The 21,828-nt window shown below is 37.1% G+C and overlaps 1 protein-coding gene across 1 annotated transcript; it reads right to left on the reverse strand.

Annotated features, from left to right (window-relative positions):
* Positions 1-16,481: 16,481 nt before the first annotated feature.
* On the reverse strand, positions 16,482-20,394 carry LOC114472798 (lysozyme C-like). The gene is made up of 4 exons (XM_028462045.1): positions 20,124-20,394; positions 18,820-18,975; positions 16,709-16,787; positions 16,482-16,634 (listed from the first exon to the last, which is right to left on the reverse strand). The coding sequence occupies exons 1-4, from the start codon at positions 20,248-20,250 to the stop codon at positions 16,568-16,570; spliced, it is 429 nt and encodes a 142-aa protein (XP_028317846.1). The 5' UTR covers positions 20,251-20,394; the 3' UTR covers positions 16,482-16,567.
* Between the last annotated feature and the right edge of the window lie 1,434 nt (positions 20,395-21,828).

Genomic DNA, 21,828 nt, shown 5'->3' on the forward strand with positions numbered 1-21,828 from the left:
TCATAATTATGGGAAAAAAAGTCATAATTATGGGATAAAAAGTCATAATTATAAGTTAGTTAAGTCATAAGTATGAGATGCCAAAAAAAAAATCCCCATGGCAAGTCATAATTATGAGAAAGAAAGTCATAATTATGAGAAAAGAAGTCATAATTATTAGATGAAAAGTCATAATTATGAGAAAAGAAGTCAATTATTAGATAAAAAGTCATAATTATGAGACAGAAAGTCATAATTATGAGAAAGAAAGTCATAATTATGAGATGAAAAGTCATAATTATGAGAAAGAAAGTCATAATTATGAGAAAGAAAGTCATAATTATGAGATGAAAAGTCATGATTATGAGAAAGAAAGTCACAATTATGCAATAGAAAGTCAGAATTATGAGAAACAAACTGAGAACTTGCAGCAGTCTCACCTTAACATTTTTTAAAAATAACTTTCTCTAATTTAAACTAATAATAATTTTTTACCATGATGAAAACTAGATTAAGATCAAATACACACTAATAATAGAACATTTTCCTTGTACTCGTACAGGGTTTCCTCGTATCTCTTGTATTTCAAAAAATACATTTTTTTTAACTTTTTTCTTCCGTTTTTTGTGCAAAGAAAAAGATAATATTGTGTCTCAATATGTTATTGTAGTGTATGTATGTTGCTTCAAAAGTAGTTTAATTCATATTTTTTTAGTCAATGAAAAGAATTAAATATAAAGAATAAACTTAGTTTTTCTAAGGTATGAAAACCATTCTAAAGTTACCATGGCTTTGTGAGCTTAATCTGTTATGAGGTGAATCCATTGCTGTAGAAATTGGTGGAATTTTCTTTCAAAGTGGGAAATAGGAAATTTATTTTTTATTTATTTATTTTTTTCTAAATATATCACAAAAACTCTCCATTTTTCAATTCATTCATACATTGAGCAACCATGCTTTCTAGCTTTTTAGAGTAAAATTTAAACAGTTCTTTACACACGTCTTACTCAGACTTTCTTTATCATTTGGCGTAAAATGTAAAAGTCGGTGTAAATCATTAACTGAGCTGGCTCTGGGATATATTCCAGTTTGCAGCATCATTACAGGAAATACAAGACACAATTGAAGCATTCCTATTAAGACATTTTTATAAAAACCCATCAGCTATCTTTATTGTTTCTCTGAAACACCATCGCAGAGGTCCAGTCTGACATCTTCCTTTCTGCTGCTCATAAACTATTGGAGGGCTGTGTTTGTGTTCAGGCCGCCTGACGTGTGCTTTGCTCAGGTTGGAACTAATCATGTGCTGTTGGAAGGCTGTAGTTGGGCTGGTGGGTTGAGGATCCTGCTGCTGGGAAACATGCAATCTTCTGACCTGGCACCGTCATCTGTTTCATTATCTGCTCACGCACGCACGCACGTACGTGGTATGTGGAATATTTGGGGAGACAAATCTGCATTTTCAGTCAAGACTGTACAGGAGTGGAACTCTATCAGTAATTATTAGAGTATCAACCTTATTTAATCAATTAAAAAAAAAAAAAAAAACTGATATCACTGCCATTTGTCTTTTTTTTTTATAGCACAAATGTTTTGGTTTGAAACATTGTTTTAATTGGCGTGTTACACGCCCTGATCAATGAAAATGTGTCTGTGCATGTTTGCTGATTGTTATTCAAGAGACTGCAGATGAAAACTAGCCTTTGGGCTAATTCTGAACTCTGGAACGTTTGCAGGAATGCTGAATTAATGTAGGTAGTCTGTCATCAACGAATCGCTCAGAGCACCTACAAAATACACATTTCTATTGACAACAACAACGTTTTCAAGTGAAAATGCAAAAGTTCCGTTGCGTTTTTGCTGTCCGTTTACATGGCAACGGTGCTTTTTTGATTGAAAACGGAACATTTCGGATAAGGCTCCAGAGTGAAAGTTTGTGAAAATGCTTCCCTCTCTGTCTCCGTGTAAACTGTGTCACGGTCATGCATGCAGAGTGGCCCAGTTTGGTTTTTGCCTTTTTTTTTTTTTTTTTACCTCTTCTTCTTACCCATTGTTTCATATTTCTCATCTAAGAAATGGACCACTGCTCTTGTGGCTGCTCCCCAGTACTCCCATACCTGCCCCCCCATGTGACATGTTATTGTCTTTCATGTTTCTTGGTTGTAACTGAAACTGAATTGTTCCTTGGGGACAACGTAAGTTTTCTGAATCTGAATCTGGACTCCCTTTTTGGAACTGAACTGTACTTCTCCAACAAAGTGTTGATTTACTTCACCATCTCTTGGATCAGAGGAGACGTATTTCATGCCTGCATCAGATTACCGTGACAGAATCCCAGTGCTGCACTCCTCCTTAGAGCTTTAAATATTGGCCCAAACCCGGGGTCAGGCTTATTTCTATCTTTGTCACACATGCTCTGGTTGAGCTCAGCTCGGATGCTGCACGGTAAATCAACGGTCAGATGATGTGTTTCGATTTTGATTTGGATGCTAAGGAGGTGAATGGATGGCTGTCCTCTGGCACATTGATAAAAGATGTTAAAAAATGCATAAACGACTCACTCTGGGGCTGCGTGCAGTCAAATATGCACATAATAGAGAGCAGCTCTCTGAGCTGGGTGTGTTACAGCAATGTGACCACATGCTTTACAGCAGAAGAAAACCACTACGTAGCATGTGGCGGCACATGAAGCTACTTGTCATGTTTATAGTTGTATGCAAAACGAGCGGCTCGAAAAATAAAACTGATTACGAAACTGGCCTCAGCTCATTCTAGATGTGCACGCACGGATGTGAATAGTGTCGGGCAGAGCCGTATAGAGAGAGGGTCGCGACAAATCCGTTCACTCCAATGTTTTTTTTTTTTTTCTTTTACAGCAGTGGCGGCTCGTGGAGCCTCAATCGTTCCCCAGAAGTGAGCAGTTTACTATTGCAGCCAATGAAGCCATAGCGGATTGGATCTTCCTCTGTGTTCAGAGGGGTGTTCCATAAAGCAGGTTATGTTCAAACTCTGAGTATGTTCAGGCTCAAATGAGGGAAACTCTGAGTATCCCATTCCTAAACGCGAGGTATGTTCTTCTCTGAGTCTGTTACCCTGGCAACATTGTCCGTGAACTAAACCTGGTCGCTGGCAGGTTTTTTCAAAGAAACCCTGGGTTTCTACCTGGCTCCGCCCACCTGAACCTGTTCTGAGTTGTTGTCTTGATCTTCATTCTCTTTAAAGTTGCAGTGAGTTGTATTTTACAGTTTCAGGGTGATGAATATGCTGTATTAGTATATGTTCAATCAACAAATGTTTGGTAGATTTCAAAAAAAAAAGATGAAAATGCCAGGAGGCTAATTAATTATATAAATAAAGTGATGATTCTGAATAAGATGTTTTCTTGTGTGCTTCCAGATTATTATTATTATTATTATTATTATTATTATTATTATTATTATTATTATTATCAGAAAAGGTCCAATTTCACTGTAGGGCTACAATGTATCTGACACTACATTATTGTGTGTTTTAAGTGTGCAGGAGTAGGGAGTACATAGCTTCAGGTTAAATGTCTGAAGGCGTATGGGAAGAGTTTGAGAACCACTGCTTTAGGGCAACTGCAAAACAGTTCCCGCTCAAAGTCCTGCAGCTATTCTCCACTGCTCTGCTTTCCCAACGTTATAAGTAGTAAGTAAGCTTTTCACAGGTAAAAACCACAGAGTGTTGTACAAACATTTCAGTATCAACAAACTCATACGGTAGCCTATATTAAAAAAAAAAAAAAAAAACATGATATACTGTATATAAATAACTGGTATTCAAAATGAACATACCAGCACTCCCTGCAGTCCTTTAATAACTTGAACCTGTATCGTCAAAATCCAAAGTTGTTGTAGTGTCCTAAATGTTAATATTTGCGTGGAATTCTGTTCATAAATTTGAGGATGTAACATTTGGGAATGCTGCAGAAGATTTGAAGTGTTTTTGCTGCTGTAGGCTTTGTTTTTTTGTCCACAGCCTGGAGCAAAAAAGAGGTCAGAAGTTCATATATTCTGCTTGCTGAGCCAGGCTTCTTCTTCTCCTTTGCTATTTTCCTTCCTGAGAAGTTCTCTACTTTAGTAACAGCGCCCCAAATGAGCAACTCATGTAACTGCATCAGATTTTCCAAGTAGCTTGGAGCGATTCCAAAAGAGCATCGTAAACACACACTGAGCCAAATTCATGTGGTGAAACTATCAGCCTTTCTGCGCTCATTGGAATCACAGACTATCCTAAATGACTCTTCTTTGCTTTTATTACATTATAAATTGTTGATGTTGTATTGTTTGTTCTAAACCTAGAAATCAGAACCACACCGATTCATTTTCTTACCAATGAACCCAAAGCTGTTAACGTAGAACCTGTAGGTGTCTGGAACCTGTTTAACACTTTAGTTCTCAATTACTGCTGAGACTGATGGCGGTAATAACTTTGTAGTTTGTTCTGTCGAACATTTGGCTCAAACTGTTCACAGTCCAGATGTCGAACTCCGTATATACGATAGCATGTGGGCTCAGTGCATGATGTTTGTGTGTCTGCATATTAAAACAAGAGTGAGACAAAGCAGCCTGCCAATTCGGCCCTCATTTGCTTCCACTAATGGTCCTCTGATGCCAGTTTCTGATCACTGCAACCACACATTTGAATTCCTGCTTCGGTGCCAGATGCTCCTCTCTCTCTCTCTCCTCTCTCCTCTCTCTCTTGTTCAGAGATACCACTCGCTTCCATCTTGTACCAGCAGCTTTGTTCGTGGTCGGCATCGGAGAGTGCAGGCTGACATCGGAATGCTGGTGCTGTTGATGCTTCTGTTGGTTGTGACGAAGCTTGCATGCGGTATTTACACTCTGACATTACAGCCATGAATGTGCCAATCGGAAAACCATTAAACTTCTGCCGCAACAGATGCCAGATGTTAAAACCTGGCAGCAGAGACGTGATCATACCCCCAACATAGTTACAGAACACGGACATTCAAGGAAACAGTTACACGGTTTTGGTGAGTAAAAAAGAGCTCTTTAGGGAGCTTTTGAAAAATGCGTCTTCTCGTTGAACTCACTTAAAGGTTAACAAAAAACAACGAATGACTTTGGCTGGGAAAGGAGCAGTTGTTCAGATCAGAATGGATAGAAGGAGGTAGTGTAATGCACAGGAGTATATATTCAGAATGAAAATCACAAAAGCATACCTTATCTTTATTCATACAAAGATATATTTCATGCTTTCAACACAGAGCGAGTCCACCAGAGACCAACTTGGCAGAGTAAAATTCAATCCAAATAGCCCACCGTCTAGAGGAAGAGCAAAACATGACAATTTGCATAAAGTAAACCAAATGGCTCGTGCTGTGATGGCCACAGGCACACATTGAAAGTTAAGCTGCTCATCGACATTACAATCTCCTGCTCAGTTATTTTTATTTGCAGTCACTTACAGTTAACACCACACAATTTGTTATTATATTGATAATATTGTGTTTAGACATTACAATGTATCTAGTTTAGTTTACATTAGTGATGTTATGAGATGTGCCGAGGCTACGAAGCTTGTGTCGCGTAACGGGCGTTTCCCCAAAGAGCGCATCGAGGCTTGCCAGATTCTGCAGAGTGTTTTGAGAGTTTAGATATAGTTTATAAAGTTTAGAGGGGGAGAGAGTCGGAAGGTTTTGGAGTGATGAGAGAAAATGAGATTAGATGTATGCATGAAATGAGACATTACTGTATGTCTCACAATTCAGCACTGTTAATTCTTGTTTTTTTTGTCAGCAAGTTACACATGCATTCAGTGACTTCTTCCGTCTTCTTCAAGAAGTACTTTCAACAAGCGCTTGCCATCTTCTTAAGGTGAGGAAAAAACTTCCCAACAGACACAAAATTTCAATGCATCACAATTTATGAGGTGAAGAAGACACAGCTGCATGTGATAATAAACCAGGCCAGTAGGTGGTTTTGTGTGCACATGAAGCTTCAAGAAACGAACCCTTTCTCAAACCAACTGGCTCAAGTAGTACGATGCATCATGAGGCTTCATCTCACCATCACTAGTTTACATTGTTTTGTCAAATGGTGTATAAGGCCCACTGTTACAAAATTACAACATCACATTTAGGTGTCCCAAAAACAAACTTACAAACATATTTACATAGTCATTAGGTCTTATTGTTTAGCCTTGCAATGTGATTGGATAGTAAATGTGTAAATATGTCTGAACATCAGGCCATGAAGTCATACAACTTGCAAACTTTTCTGGATGCACATCTCCCTCTTTCACTGAAGTGGATATTTCAACACTAAAGTAGGTCAAATCCATGAATATATATATATATATATATATATATATATATATATATATATTTGTGATTATTAGAATGTCTAGATAATGTAATTACCAAATTATTGTTGAATGCATGCACCAACTTAGATTTGCAGCTTGTTATGTTTTTGTTGTAGTTTTACATTGTTGGGTGAGGGTGGTAGTCAAAATGGCATATGCACCTTGCACAATACATGGGGACATAGCACTTCTCAAAAGTTTACATATTGTGAAAAATACTTACTTATTACTACTAGAAATATCATCTATTTGAGTATTTGCAAGTTCTAAATGTTTTTAATCTGTTTAGACCATATTTGAGTAATTCTGAATGAAAACATGATTTCTTGTTGTGGTATTCAAGCCCTTCCAGTAGCAGTATTTGAAACTGTGGCTAAACTTTATCTGTAAAAATACATATACAGCTTTGTTTGTTTGCTCAAATATCTAAAGCCAGACGCTGTCTGTGTAGGATGGTTACTGTGTGGGGACAGGTGTGAATGTTCTTGACTGGGGGGATGTAAGTGGTCTGGGGGGTTGTAAGTATGGTGCATTGTTCTGGAGGTTCCTTTTAGTGTGTTTACTAAAGAGCACATCAGGCTCATCTAGACAGCATTGTGTGACTTGAGTGGAATGCATCACATAATTAGCACTCATTTGCATTGAAATGATTTAGACTATAGCACTCGCTAACTCTTACCACTATTATTTCTATTTCAGAATGCTGCCAGCAAGGAAATGTTTTCACACTGTGAAAGACACCATTGAAGCTATCCAAAACGAAGAGGGTGACTTTGAAATGGAATCAGACTCCAGCGAATCAAGTGAAGAGGAGGTGGACGAGGATGCTGGTCCAGTGGATAAACAGAATCAGACACCCATTGATTGCCCAGTTGATGATGATGAGGATGACTGAATAGGAGAGCGTTTCAGGCACAACTAGCATCTTCCCTCATCCTGGTAAGAATCCATTTCTGTTGTTTGTCTTATTAAATATTTCACTGATTATGTATTTTTTAATATATGTTTGACATTGTAATTGATGTTTTTCTCATCTTATTCTGACAAAATCAACTCCCAACACACCTAGGAGAGGACTGTGTCATTGTTGACATCACGGAGCCCTTTGACATCCATGAGAGTAATACAACAGAGACCTGTGGCTGCTCTAAGGAGGTGATGTGTACCACCAGTGGACATGACACCAATAACATATCAATATTAGCGTACCAGGGTCAGGACACAAGTGAAATTATATTAACATAAATTGCTCTCACAGTGTACAGAGTTTCAGTGCAGACTAATTTTTCAATGTTTTCAGAGATTTGACAAGCGGAATGAAATTGCTTTTTTTTTTTTTTTTGGGTTTTTTTTTTAAATCAACATTTATATATTTATGTACAGAAGCGACAAACCTCAAATTTAGCCAGGAAGTGGAGGCTGTAGTGGTTAGGGTTAGTAAAAAAAAAGAGAAAGACCACACTCATATGATAATTCTCATGCTCAATGTTACAATTGGAAAACAGAAAAGCCACTTGTGTCTGGTTTATCCTAAAATGCTCTCCCAGATTCTTAATCACTTCATCACCAAAGTGATCACTGTAAATTCTTTCAGGATTCCCAAACCTAGGAATAATGTCTTTCACCAAGGCTTTTGCAACTGTTAAAGCATCAGGAGAGGAAGTTGGAAATGTTTCAACCCATTTAGAAAACTGATCAATATTAACTAAACAGTATTTCTTTCCTTCAATTTAGTTTAGTTCAATAAAATCCATGCAAATGTGCTGAAAGGCTTAGGAAACCTTCCACGTTTGGCCTATACTCACCCTGAACATTGTGTTTGGCACAAATCAGACATGTAGCACAAACAAAAGTTGTAAAGGTCTTATCAATAAGCCTTATCATACCACCCCATGAGACTTGGCTCAAGCCATGACTCACTAAAGTACAATATCTAAAAAGATTCTTAGGCAAAAGAAGCTTTTTCTCTGGTCACTGATGAATACCTTCTGAATTTAGAGTAGCCCCTTTTTTAATCCAAAATTCAAACTCCCGTTTTGTAGAAAATTGTTGCATGTCTTTCAAAATCTGATTGTTCAAAAACTTAACATCCGTTTCTGTAGTTTTTCACTCAAAAAGGAAGAAACCATTTCCTGAGCTGCAAGCTTTGCAGCAGCATCCGCAAGAGCATTTCCGCACGAGACAGGATTATCTGCCCTCGTGTGAGCCGCACACTTCAAAATTGAAACCTTCTTAGGTAAATTAGGTAACTTCCAACAAAACTAACATCAAATCCTTATGATTCATGTTATATTTTTACCTGAGATTGTAATTAACCCTCTGTTTTTCCACTGCTGAGCAAAAACATGGATAGTAGAGAACGCATACTGAGTATCAGTGTTTACATTTTTACCCTCAGCAGAAAAAAAAAACCCAGCCACCTTACATGCTCACTCAGAAACCCACAACTTTCAGTTATGCAAAGCAACAAGAGAGAAAAATAGGTGACTGTGACACATTGGTACATTGCAAACAGGAGGTAGAATGATCATCTTTTCCTGTAAATAACAGCCATTCACAAATATTCAAGGGCGTGCAGGCGTCACTTCATTTGCAGAGAAGGAAGCAGAAGCAGAAATACCTTATTTATCCCAGCGGGAAATTACTTGTGTTACAAAGGCTCAAGAAATATTACAAATAAAAAGAACAAGTTACACTAAACAAAGAAAAAAAGAAAGAAAAACTTACATAATTAAGTCTAAGGATTAAATACAAGTGCACACATTACAATACAAAAAGTACAAATATGATATATATATACAACAATCAACAAAACCGGCTAAAACATAATTTTGTCAGTATTTGGGGATATTACAGGTATAGAAGAGGGATTAAGTAGTTGATAATTAATATTAGAGTCAATGAAAATGGGGGTGCCACCTTATAAATGAGTGTTCACAGTTAGTATTTTAGAATGTTTATGATTCATATTCAACTAGATTGTAGGTTATTTTTGTTGGTTCAGAGATCTAATCAGGTAACACGTTAACAAAAAAAGTGTCATTTATAAATTTGTCACAAGCATAAGTTAATGAAACCATTATGATAGGCAGGATAGAGGAGTAACGTTCGTGGAACCAGTCCATGTTTATTCCTCAAACAAACTTATTCAAAATCCAAACTCAAAAAACAGGGGAGCAGGAACAGGGAGCAAGACTAGACACAACTGCACACGAAGGGAGAGACGACGAACCAGCAACCACACTGTGACCAAGCACACAGTTAAATAGTGGAGGAGGCCTGATTAGGTATGGACCACACCTGGGTGAAAACATGAGGGACCTAATCAATCACCAACCAAGCACACAGACATCACTGGGGGGTGGAGCCACAAGCAGGAATCCCTGAAACACAGACAAGAGTTAACAAGACTAGACTCAAAATAAACAAAGACACAGAATAACTAAACTTAACCAACAGAACATGACACCTTTTCACACTCTTGCACTGGTTCAGTTCTTCCGCATTAGGTCAAAGGTCGGTGATGGTGTAGGAAGCGAGTCTGACAGAGATTTAGAATATTTTACCCGTTTCAGCGCTGGTTCCTTGAAAGGTTTTTGCGTAAACGTGGTATCATTCTCCGAGGCAGAAAGAGTTGAGCTGCTAAAGCTAATGCTGCTAAAGCTATTGCTGCACACTAGCAGGAAATTCTGTTTTTCATGACTTTTCAAACTGTTTCAGCTGATGGCGTTACTTATCGACCTCTCCATCTTGTGCACTTCTTTCAAATTTGTAAATGTAATTAATATAATACGTAAAAGAAAATAATCATGGAACTGGTTAGTGAATGGCGTACCTCGTAAAATTACCTTTTCAAAGTGAGAACTCATACTGTCCTTTTCACACTCAAAAATCTCGCTTGCCCCATCAATAATAATAATAATAATAATACATTTCAAAAACTCTAAAACACTTTACAGTTGTTAAAACAACTACAATAAAGTAAATACAGAATAATACATAACAATCAAAAAGGAGTGTGGAAACAGAAGGTCTGTCGCTTTGATAAGGCTTCTCTCATCGGTTTTACAAAAGTGCTCGGATACGTGCATCATTCCCGGGTCCTAATCCGCGCGCTGGAGGCCAAGGTAGTCGGCGGTTTCATTAAGCAAGGGGACTGCCTTGCTTCAATAATAATCCGTTTTTAGAAGTGCCCGGATCTGCCGAAATCGGAAACAGTGATAAACCCTGGACGCCTCCTCGAGTCCAAATATGTGTAATATTAATAATATAAACACTATTAAAACACTAACGAGCTCTGGAAATATCAACATAGTGGACGAGCTTGTTTACGTTTGTTTACGTTTACTTCCCTCTCGACCTACCGCTGTGTTGTGACGGTGGCGTCAAATGCTCCATTCTAACTCGTGGAAGTTCAGTTGGTTACTACTGGTGTCGGTGAGAAAACTTGCTTTTCGCAAAAAGAAGAGTTGCTCAAAAGAAAAGTAGGAAAAATGCTGATGAAAGTAGTATCTAAACAAAACCTCCAGCGACAACCAGAATGGTTAGGTCTCAAATTAAATTCATCCAAAATGGCAAAGAAACTCAGGCGTAAAAAAAAAAAAAAAAAAAAGAGAGAAAAATATCTCCTAATTGGCTGAGAATCTTTTTAGACAATGAATTAGAGCATGACCACAGGGCGAGGGTGTGTTTGTGTGTATACCCTAAAGCCCCCAATCAGAGAACTTCTTACATAACAGATTCATTGCTCTCAGTGTTTTTATGAATGAGTTTTGTGTGAATAATGCAATTGAAATAACAAATGTGGTAAAAGTACAACAGTGAGACACACACACACACACAGGAGCTGCTCTCTCAAACGCTACAGGCAGTAGGCATTGCTTGAACAAACCAAAGACAGATATCAGCAACAGCAATGAGGCGTAATAAAGAGCAACAATATTAACAGCTCCAAAAAACCAAAAACAAAGACTAAGTAACAGCCTTAAGAATGAAATAAAGACAAATATGTAGTTTTTCCCAAGTACTTTTTATTCATGACGATAACACAAACCATTTCAGAGAGAGTAGACTGTATTCAAACTTATATAGCTGCGCTACAATAATCAGCCCTGGGCAAAACAATTAAAAAGATAACAAAAGGAGAAAGTAGCTGCAGCACTAGATTCTAGTGAACTTGTGAACTCGGTAGGTAACTTGTTCATATTGAAAGCACAGACTCCAGCGTGTTTTAGGTAGATCGCCTCTGTGAGGAGGTGCTGAGTGGAGTGGAGAAACAGATCGAATGTGCCAAGCCCAGGTGGACGAGGTCATCAGGTTTAGAGCTTCTGATAAGTGCTCAGGAGGTGGAACAGACACGCTCACGACCAAGCAGCCTTTTTGGACATCTGTGTTTGCTACAGTGTGATAGGAGCTGAATGTTACATAACTGTAAGAACTTTACCTTTAAAACATCATGCAAGAGCCACAAATATAGGTCGGCTAATTAAACAAGTGTTTAAAAGAAATTATTTTAGCAAATAAGGAGCAAAGTCTGACACTCTAATGTAATGGAGATGACATCACATCTTAAATTTAGCTTTTGGCAAAACAAAATCTTTTTTACATACTTAATCTCTGTTATCTACATTTGGAGAACCATTTTACAGAAAACAAATGCAACCTGTTAAACTACATGTACACAAGTGATCTTTACTATCGTTTTATGTGATCAGGTTCAAATGGTTGTCTGTTTTATCCAAAAACTGTTGGTATAACCTTTTCAACTTAATAGGAATATATCAAAAAAGAACAAACCATAACAACCTGGTGCGTAGTTGATTGTGTGGATCATTTTTATCTGACTCCCCCGTCCACCCTCGACAATACATCCTGTGACGTTCTAATGTTGTGATATTTTGTCGCACGATAAATTGTCCGTCTTTTTGAAAAAAACGATTGACTAAAATAATCATCTGAAATCAAACCTGACCATAGGGATAGGAATCAAAAACCGGTTCTGTCTGAGAACCGGTTCCCAGTATTCCAATTCCTAGGAATCGTTTGTTTGCTTGTCTGTCAATTCCGCTTATCGGTTCCTCTTACATCGCAAATGCGTAACAATAAACTCCTTCAGGTCCTGTATATTGTGTGTTTATGCTAGCACCAAGTGAAGCTCCTTCCACCATATAGTTTGCTGTCCACCACGGAGAATCCACTTCCTCCTCTCGCAGCTGTGCTGTCCTTCGTGCTGTGTTTGTAGCGTCTCTGTTGCTACGCTACTCACTTCCGGGTTCTGTACACTCGCGCAAAAAATGCTTCTTGCACTGACTTTTCTTCTGAAAACAACAAACTTCCGCAAGAACACACACCTCTTCGCCAGTTTATGTCGTCATAACAAGTAATCAGACACGGGACATGGACTGGTACTGATCATTGTCTTTAGTTTACTCTTTCACACTGGTTTACACACACACACACACACACACACACGCACACACACGCACACACACACACACACACGCACACGCACACACGCACACGCACACGCACACGCACACGCACACGCACACACGCACACACACACACACACACACACAGCTGATGACGTCACATGTAACAACGGGGACGGCGTCTCTGAAGGTCCATTTATAGAAATGTAAACAAAGGCTAAACTGAAGCTTTATCATTTAAATACATAACAATAAGTGCAGCTGTACTTTTGGTTAATATGGTTTTTTTTTTTACAGAATAGTTGTTTGTTTTATTTCTGAATTAGTTTTGGATCAAGTTGTTCAAGTTCAAACAGAGCACTGTAAATTTTCTCAAATGTTTGTAGCTAAAATGTGTCATCTGTTGTAATAATAATAATAATAATAATAATAATAATAATAATTCATCAATTTTATGTAGCACTTTGTATATATTATTATCCAGTGAATCTATACCTGGTGGATTAAAAGAGAGCTGATGTCCCTGCACGAAATTAAAGAGACAAAAATGATATAATAAAGAGTTAAAGCAAACAAATCCATTTGTATTATTTAATTCTGTCACTCAATGAGAATCAGCAAGCAGTATGATTATGGAATCGGAATGGCTAAATTCCTATCAATTCCTATCCCTACTTGACGAGGATTCAAACGCACGGCCCTGGACATGCAAAATGGAAATATTAACTAAATAATAACCAATAATAATAATAATAACCACGCCACATGGTGTCTAATTTTTTTCATTGTGATAAACTTCTTACTTTTTTTATTTTTATAAATAAAAGGTAAAATTTGATGTCGACCGAAAGTTGCGCATTGCTCATGTCGAAACCAAAGTAGCATTAAGAAATACACTAATTTTTGTAAAACAACAATGTCCTGGCTAAAAAGCCGTGCACACTCTATATTATAAGAAAATAAATGCTTTCATTTTTCACTGATTCAAAAAGTACAAACTTTGATTCTTTTTATTATTTTTGTTTCATTTATTTTTATTAAAGTGTTTTAACATGCTTTTCATTTTTTTTTTTTTATTGTATTATATTGTTTTTGTATTATTATTGTATTTTGTGATGTAGTGTCTGTGGAGGGTGAGTGGGGGGGATTGGAATTATAAAAGTGTCTGCTTCATCCATCCCCTTTTCAAACCATGCACTTGTTTGTATGCCTGTAAGTTGTATTGTGTTGTGTGCAGGTTTGAAATAAATTCTTTACTGACTTACTTACTAACTAAACCATTTTAAACATTTAAGGAGGGGGACAATATTAGCAATTGTTACTTTTTTCCCTGACATTTACTCATTACAATAATAACTGGATTGTTTCCAAATTGAAAAACATCCGGATGTGTTCCAAGAATAAATGACTGATCAAAATGTCATTAGTATGACACATGGAACAATAAACACAACCTTTTAATCCAAAAAGTGTTTCAGTTCATTTAGTCACAGGCAGCGAAAAACATTCCTGGAACTTTGCAGGTTTGTGACGTCACCGAGTTGGGAGATTGTTGCAGTTTTTTCGTGTTGAACGTTGAGCTTAGTCTAAGTAAATGGCTGCGTTACCTCTGATCTGCTTTACTAACTGTTGATTAACTTATACTTGTGCTAAAGTTTTAAATGATTCTAGGGGTAAAACTAAAGGGGGTACACTATATACCATATCATTTCCCCTCCTACTCTAATTTTGGGCACATTGCCTCCTCCTTGTCTCCTAACTTTGAACGTTCCAGTAAGCTTTGCTTTCACCTCAAATGAAGCCTTAAATTAATAATAAGTGTGTGTGCTGTTGGCAGCAGAGCAGGTTCTGGTTCCTCTTATCACTTTTACTGGAAACAGCTGCGTGTTTGCCCTGGAAGTAAGACAGAAATAGTAATGAGATCAAGAAGGCAGCTAAAACACCTCCTAACACCGAGGATCGCTGAGCAGCATATGCATTATAGCTCACCATCAGTAAAACATAAATGTCCATCAGAGCAGCTTTAAGCAGAAAGTTTAAGGAATCCATCACATTACCACAATTATGAGTGAGTGTGTGTGTGTGTGTGTGTGTGTGTGTGTGTGTGTGTGTGTGTGTGTGTGTGTGTGTGTGTATTTGATCAGAACCAGAGACGTGCAGTCAGGTGAGGCAGAGCCTCATTGCAAAAAGTAAAAAAACTATTAATGATCAAATAAAAAAAATATATAAATATTTTTCTACTGATCTGTGCAATAAATGTAATATGATTCCAAAACATTTCAATCATTTTTATGATCGAAAGCCTCATCTCAGATTGCTCACAAACTGGGTGGAGCTTATGCCTTTTGCTTTCTGACTGTTTGTCACCAATGTAATGTCAGTAGGCACTTTCATTATACGTCCTCACTTTCCATAGAAATAGTAATGCATTTCATGTGTGTTTATTACATATTTTCTCTTATTGATTTGACATAAAACAGCACTTAAGCATGAGGTGAGTCAGCCAGTACCTCTGCCTCAACAGAAGGTGGCGTGCATCACAGAGTGTGACAAGGCCGGAGTCACGGTCTGAGTTGACTATACATATATATATATATATATATACATATATATGTATATATGTATATATATTTTTGAAAAAAAATCTAATTATTATTCTTTTTCAAATTTAAACGCAACACACAATCTTCAACAGCTGTATTATATACTTCACATATATAGTTCACATAAAATGCAGTGTAAAGAAAAAGAAAAGAAATACGGTATAAAAATATATGAGAAGGTGTATCTTGTCACTTTGTGCACCAATCCTGGCTCCTCTGTATGTGTTCATTTCCAACAGGTCCACTGTGGCGCGTGTCTGCTCCTTCCCAGACGCGGTAGTCCGGTGCCCTCCGCCAATTTCTGGCGGACACCGGGGCACGACGCATCAATCAGCACAGAGCAAAATAAACTAAACAGGAAATTAGGCACGTATTCCGCATTAAAATATCGGGTTTACTTTTCAAAATAAAACACTTCAGATTATATTTCAAGTAACTACATCACCAAAATGTCATAATGTGTAAAAACAAAATCACATTTACTATATTGTTTCCTCTCATACTGTAACTACACTGTAAACTGCAGTAACTTTGATTTAGTTCATGTTTTACTGGTGCAGTTTTATCTCTTCTCTGTTGGCTGTTGCTAAAAAATGTGGCAATGACAAATCCAGAGTCCAACCTTCTTGTTCTCCTTCGTTAGGAACACTGACCTGTTTATTGTTGCGTTTATAACACACATTAAACTGCGTGAGAACTCCTCTGTCTGGTGAAGTCACAGTCCAACCGAAGTGCACCGTGGCGCACTCAAAACGCAACCGGTGGGAATTGCTGGACGTCGGTCAGCGGGAAAAAAACGGATTGTGTCTGAAGACGTATCCAGTGGAAACCCCCGGTTATTGTATATGGAAAGTCTGCCAACTTTTTCAATCTTATAACCTTTTCCATAATTTTACAATGACACAGATTAAACAGACATGCAATTACTACATTTATCTCTAATAAGAGTAAAACAACAAAAACCTTCCAAAATAAAAGTTCTGAGAGCAGAGTGTATGAGTGTAAGGTAAGAAAATGACTGCAAAGAAAAAAATGCCTTGAATAGCTCAATTTATATTCAGACCTGAAAATGTGATTATGTGTTTTAACTGTTTAAATGAGATGACCTCTGCACAAATAAAACAGATATGGAAGAACTTTTATTATCACACAACTTTCAAAGGATTTGATTTGGGGTTGTTGTGGGTTCTGCTTCAGTGCTGGTTACACTCCACAACCTGCCACATAGGAGCGCAGGTCCTGGTTCGCACAGTGATTCCTCCAGGCCACCCTGAGAATCACAACAACAACATGTACGGTAACTACTGCATCAAACCATCAGTCAGGCCCGTGATCAGGACTTACCATGCTCTGATGCCATTGGGATCTCTCACCACTCGTTTGGCGCAGTTGATTGCCACAGTGACATCATCAGTCAGAAGCTCTGTGAGTAATAACAGAAGAAGAGAAACAGTAAGAACGTTGGAGGAATCACCGCTGGTGGTTCACTGGTTTCTGTTCTCACAAAAACATTAAGAAATGAGCTACGGGCTGGTACCACAGACAGCGTTAATGTCCCTGTCTATGAATTATGGCTCATTTGACATTATCATCAGCCTTCCAAACCTGAGCCTGAACTATTGTAAAGTAATTAGGGGTCTATCATGCAGGAAATGGAGATCTTACATTTTATGGGGTGGTTTTGGTACTGTATGTGTGAGAAAACACACAGGATCAGAGAGAACCATGAACAGGTGGCAGGTCTCTAGTCTCTATAGCACAATCAAAAAACACGTACTTCCCTTTTTTTTTTTTTTTTTTGAGGCAGTGTGCTGGCTTGAATACGGAAGCCCGTTTCCGCCACAAAAAAAAATAAAAAATCACCAAGGAAAGTCATAATTATGAGTTAGTAAAGTCATAATGATGAGAAAGAAAGTCATAATTATGAGTTAGTAAAGTCATAATTATGAGAAAGAAAGTCATAATTATGAGTTAGTAAAGTCATAATTATGAGAAAGAAAGTCATAATTATGAGTTAGTGAAGTCATAATTATGAGAAAGAAAGTCATAATTATGAGAAAGAAAGTCATAATTATGAGAAAGAAAGTCATAATTATGAGTTAGTAAAGTCATAATTATGAGTTAGTAAAGTCATAATTATGAGTTAGTAAAGTCATAATTATGAGATAGAAACATTTTTGGTACATCCATCTGTACCCATGGCACTGACCAGAAATCTCCATTTGTTGTTCAATAAACCATGCTCTACTTCAGCCACATCAGTTTTATCCTTTTGACACCAGAGCCTCTTTTAGCTTAGTATCTTTTCAAGGGTGTGTTTACTCAGCATATTTCTATGTGAATTTGCAAGCAAACAAAGTATTTCATCATTTGTAAAGCCCCGTCTAAAGTAGTCTTTGATAGTCTTATCAGCATCTCTCAGTATCAGCTACTCACCACATGAACAAGCTGCTGTAAATGTGTTTAAGTATCTCATAATTATGGCTTTCTATCTCATAATTATGACTTTCTTTCTCATAATTATGACTTTCTATCTCATAATTATGACTTTCTTTCTCATAATTATGACTTTCTATCTCATAATTATGACTTTCTTTCTCATAATTATGACTTTCTATCTCATAATTATGACTTTCCTTGGGGATTTTTTTTTTTTTTTTAGTGGGGGAAATGGGCTTCCATAATCGAAAGGTCCAAAGATGTTAAGAAAAAAGTTAGGTTAGCTCCCAATTTCAGTTTTAATTTACACCAAAAAATCGTGTAACGTTTCGGGCTTTGGTGCCGTGACCCAGATGAAAGAATACCTTAAACTTCTCTGTAAATACGTTTACTGTATGATATAACGCTCACAAACCTCGTTAGAAGAGCATTACGCTGACACATAACAAAACTTTCTGTTGTGATGGAGTTGGCAGATGAAAGCAGTTTTTTTCTTTTTTAGACTTTATGTAATCCGTGTTTTATATCTTTAAATATTTTTGAAATCTTTATTAATATTACAGTTTACTGCTGATCATTTTCACAAAGTGTTTTAATCACATTAATCACATTAAAACACTTCTGAAATTGTTCAAAGTACAAGTAAGAAGATCCATTAATTTAAAGTGTACCTAAAGTCAATTTTAATTGCATGCTCTATTAAACGATCATATATATAACCGGAGGTTTACGTGGCTTATTTTCTTTAAAATTCATTGGAGTCCCATTGTAGGTAGATGATGTGACAAAATCTGTAAACTGACAAAATGGTGGTTCCGGTGGCTGAAATACAGAACATGTTAACTCCTAAGGGGCCTTAACTCCCACTTAAAATGTGCGTGGCTGAAGTTCCACAAGCCAGAGACACATGAGTCACATGATAAAACTGTGATGAATCTTTGAATAACATGATTGAAAGTTAAAGGTAGAAAGTTAGAGGTGGATGTAGCTCAGGTATGTGTTGGTTAGTCACTGACTGCTGCATTCTATGTTGCACATATTGTCCGTGGGGCTGCCGTCAGAGCACCAGTAGCGACTGTTTATCTGAAAGATGCCGTAGTCAGTGGAGCCGTTTTTGTTGCGTTTGATGGCTGTGGTGTTGTAGTCGGACTCCCTCTGTGAGAGGCAAACCCCTGCAGAGAGTTAGTAAAAAAAGAGGATGGTATGCATGTAAAAACAGATCAGGATCAGATTCTCTTAACTATGAATCACCAAAAGAAGCTCCATAATCTTAATATAGAATTCTTCATTTTCATTTCTAAACCTAAGAAACAAACTTTGCTAAGTACATATTATCAATCAAACAGCAGTTCTCTCAAAAACATCTTAGACTTTATTAATTCATTCATAGATTTTATCTTACAGAATCAGATGCATGAGATAGTATTCTATATCAAACACTAGGGATGCAACGGTACCGTTTTCCCTTGGTTCGGTATGCATCAGGGGGCGGGTAATTTTTTGAAGTTATAACATTAAAATACAAAACATAAATAGAAAATAGGATGAAATAAAATAACATTTTATTAATGACCTGCCACATAGTCTGATATGATTTATTTATCCAACATTGGACAGCTGCATCAGCCATACGTGTTGGGATTTTAATAATGATTCATATGAAATTAGTCCAAGTTTAGGTTTTACCCATTTGACCTTTGCTTTACATAGATTTAGTTTTAGTCTTTTGACTAAAATTCAACGTAGTCTGAGTCAAAATTTAGTCATCAGGACTATTTCAGTTATAGTCTATAGTTTTAGTCAACTAAATGACATTAATATTTTAGTCGACTGAATCTGTTGCAGCTTGACTAAAATGTACAGGGTGAAAGTTTCAACCAGCATTTATCAACCTGAAGTGGGACGGTATTAATGTTTGTGAATACACACGGAAACATTTCATGTGATCAATGCATAAGATCAAATGATCAAAATTATAGTTTGGTTTTTGTCGACGAAAATAACAATACATTTTTAGACAGTTTTCATCCACATGTATTCTTTAAAACATAGTCATAGTCCAGTGATTGTCATTAAAAAAAAAAAAAAAAATAGTAAATAAAAATAACACTGCTGCTTCATTTACAGTCTGACAGAATTGAGTGAATTCAGCATTTTAAGTGATCATTATGTGCAGAATCTGCTGCAAAATTCTTTGTTTCCTGCATTGTGATTGAAATCGTGTGCACCAAAAATCTTGTGGTTGCTAAACTTCCTCTTTCTTGCATGTTTGCTTCAGTTCTGGTTTTTTACTAGTGAATACAAAACACTTGCTACTCACAGTCAGCGAGGCTGACGCCATGGTATCCATCCATCTCATTATCCTTCAGCACTCTGGCCCATTCACATTTCTCGAAGACTTTAGCACTGGCCACAGATACCAGGAGTAAAAACACCAGACTTCTCATTGTGGTTTGTTGCGTGAACTCTGCCTTAAAATGGAAGAAAAATCAAACCTGGTCTAAGCCAAAGATCTGCTCCTCTTTTTATACACGTTTTGCTACAAGGGGAAAAAGAGGCGTGTTGAAAGCAACCTTTGTGATTACCAAAAAAGGGTATCAAGAGAAATCTATCAAGAGACGATGGGCAGGTTTCTCAAAAAGGGGGTTCTCAGCGCTCCTCAACATTTGCATGCAGAGTGCTGATTGGCTCCTAGGAAATTTAGGGATGTTCTAATTGGCTCTGAAGGCGGCATGAGCAGCGCATGGCACTGAACCTGAACAATGTGCTGCTCTCACAGCTGCACAATGTTTTGAAAAGGTTTTGTGAGGGGGAAACTTACCGAAAATACTACCGTTTGCCGTTGTGCATTGATCAAGAGATGATGGACAGGTTTCTCAAAAATGCTCCACCATTAAAAAAAAGCTCCACAAAAAAAAAAAAAGCTCCTTATTATTAATGCACTGGTTCCCAAACATTTTGTGCTGCCCTTTGAAAAAAAAAAAAAAAAAAACAATTTCAGTATTTTGACGTTGTAATTAACGCAATATAAATAAAGTGGAATTTAATTTATTTTTTTTATTTAATTTTTCACTCATTTTCAGCAAGGCCGTCCTCAGGCCCCAGTGTCATGAATACCCTCAGTTTGGAAACCACTATACCATTGTATGACCTTGGTTTACCTTTAACTCTAGGACTAAAATACATTTTCTTCAAAGATTTTGCAAAAGAACTGACAGGGAAGCAAGATATGTGATAATTATTTGTGTTGATGTAAAACTGGGAAACACAAAGGTCTTATCACAAGACACTCTACAAATAAACATAGACATTTGGCTGCACAGAAAGAACAACACTGGACTGAATTGAATTGAATTATTGCGCATTGATCATTTCTGAATGCAGGAATGTAAGAAGTTCATAAAATCAGACTTTCAAACAAAATCTAGTGTTAATATGGGGAAAAAGAGAGATTTTAACTGTGGCTCCAACAGAAAAATGTGTCCGATTTTCACCCTGCAGTAATCTGATCAACCTGTTGTATTGTTTATCAACAAAGGCGTTTCAAATTAAAAGCGCGCTTTATCATTTTCACAGATTTCAATGACATTTACAAGCATAAGGACAACTCCATGTTCCGTGATTTCTGGACAGCCCAAAAAAAAAAAATGACATCCTCAAACCTCCTTCGGTCACAGAATACGCACTTTTGGTCAATTTTTACGCAGTAGGCGTGTCAGGAAATACACGCAGGAGAGAGGCGCGGAGCAGCAGGTGAAATAGGGCCCAATATGAATACAAATATCCAAGATGGTTTGTGTTGTACACTATTTATTTTTGTCAGCATTTCCTCATTATTTTACCCCTTTAAAGAAGTCAATTATTTTAGGATAAGAATAAGGGGATTCAGAAGCTTCTTTTAATTCTTTGAGAGAAATAAATTTGTGTTGTTCACAATGATGTAATAAAGTTACAGTTGGTGGGCCTGCTTTTACTTTCATTATGAGATGATGGAGTTTGAACTGCAGATGTGATAAGCTGTGATA

This window comes from Gouania willdenowi, chromosome 12 (assembly GCF_900634775.1).
Source record: "Gouania willdenowi chromosome 12, fGouWil2.1, whole genome shotgun sequence".
Classification (NCBI taxonomy): Eukaryota; Metazoa; Chordata; class Actinopteri; order Blenniiformes; family Gobiesocidae; genus Gouania; species Gouania willdenowi.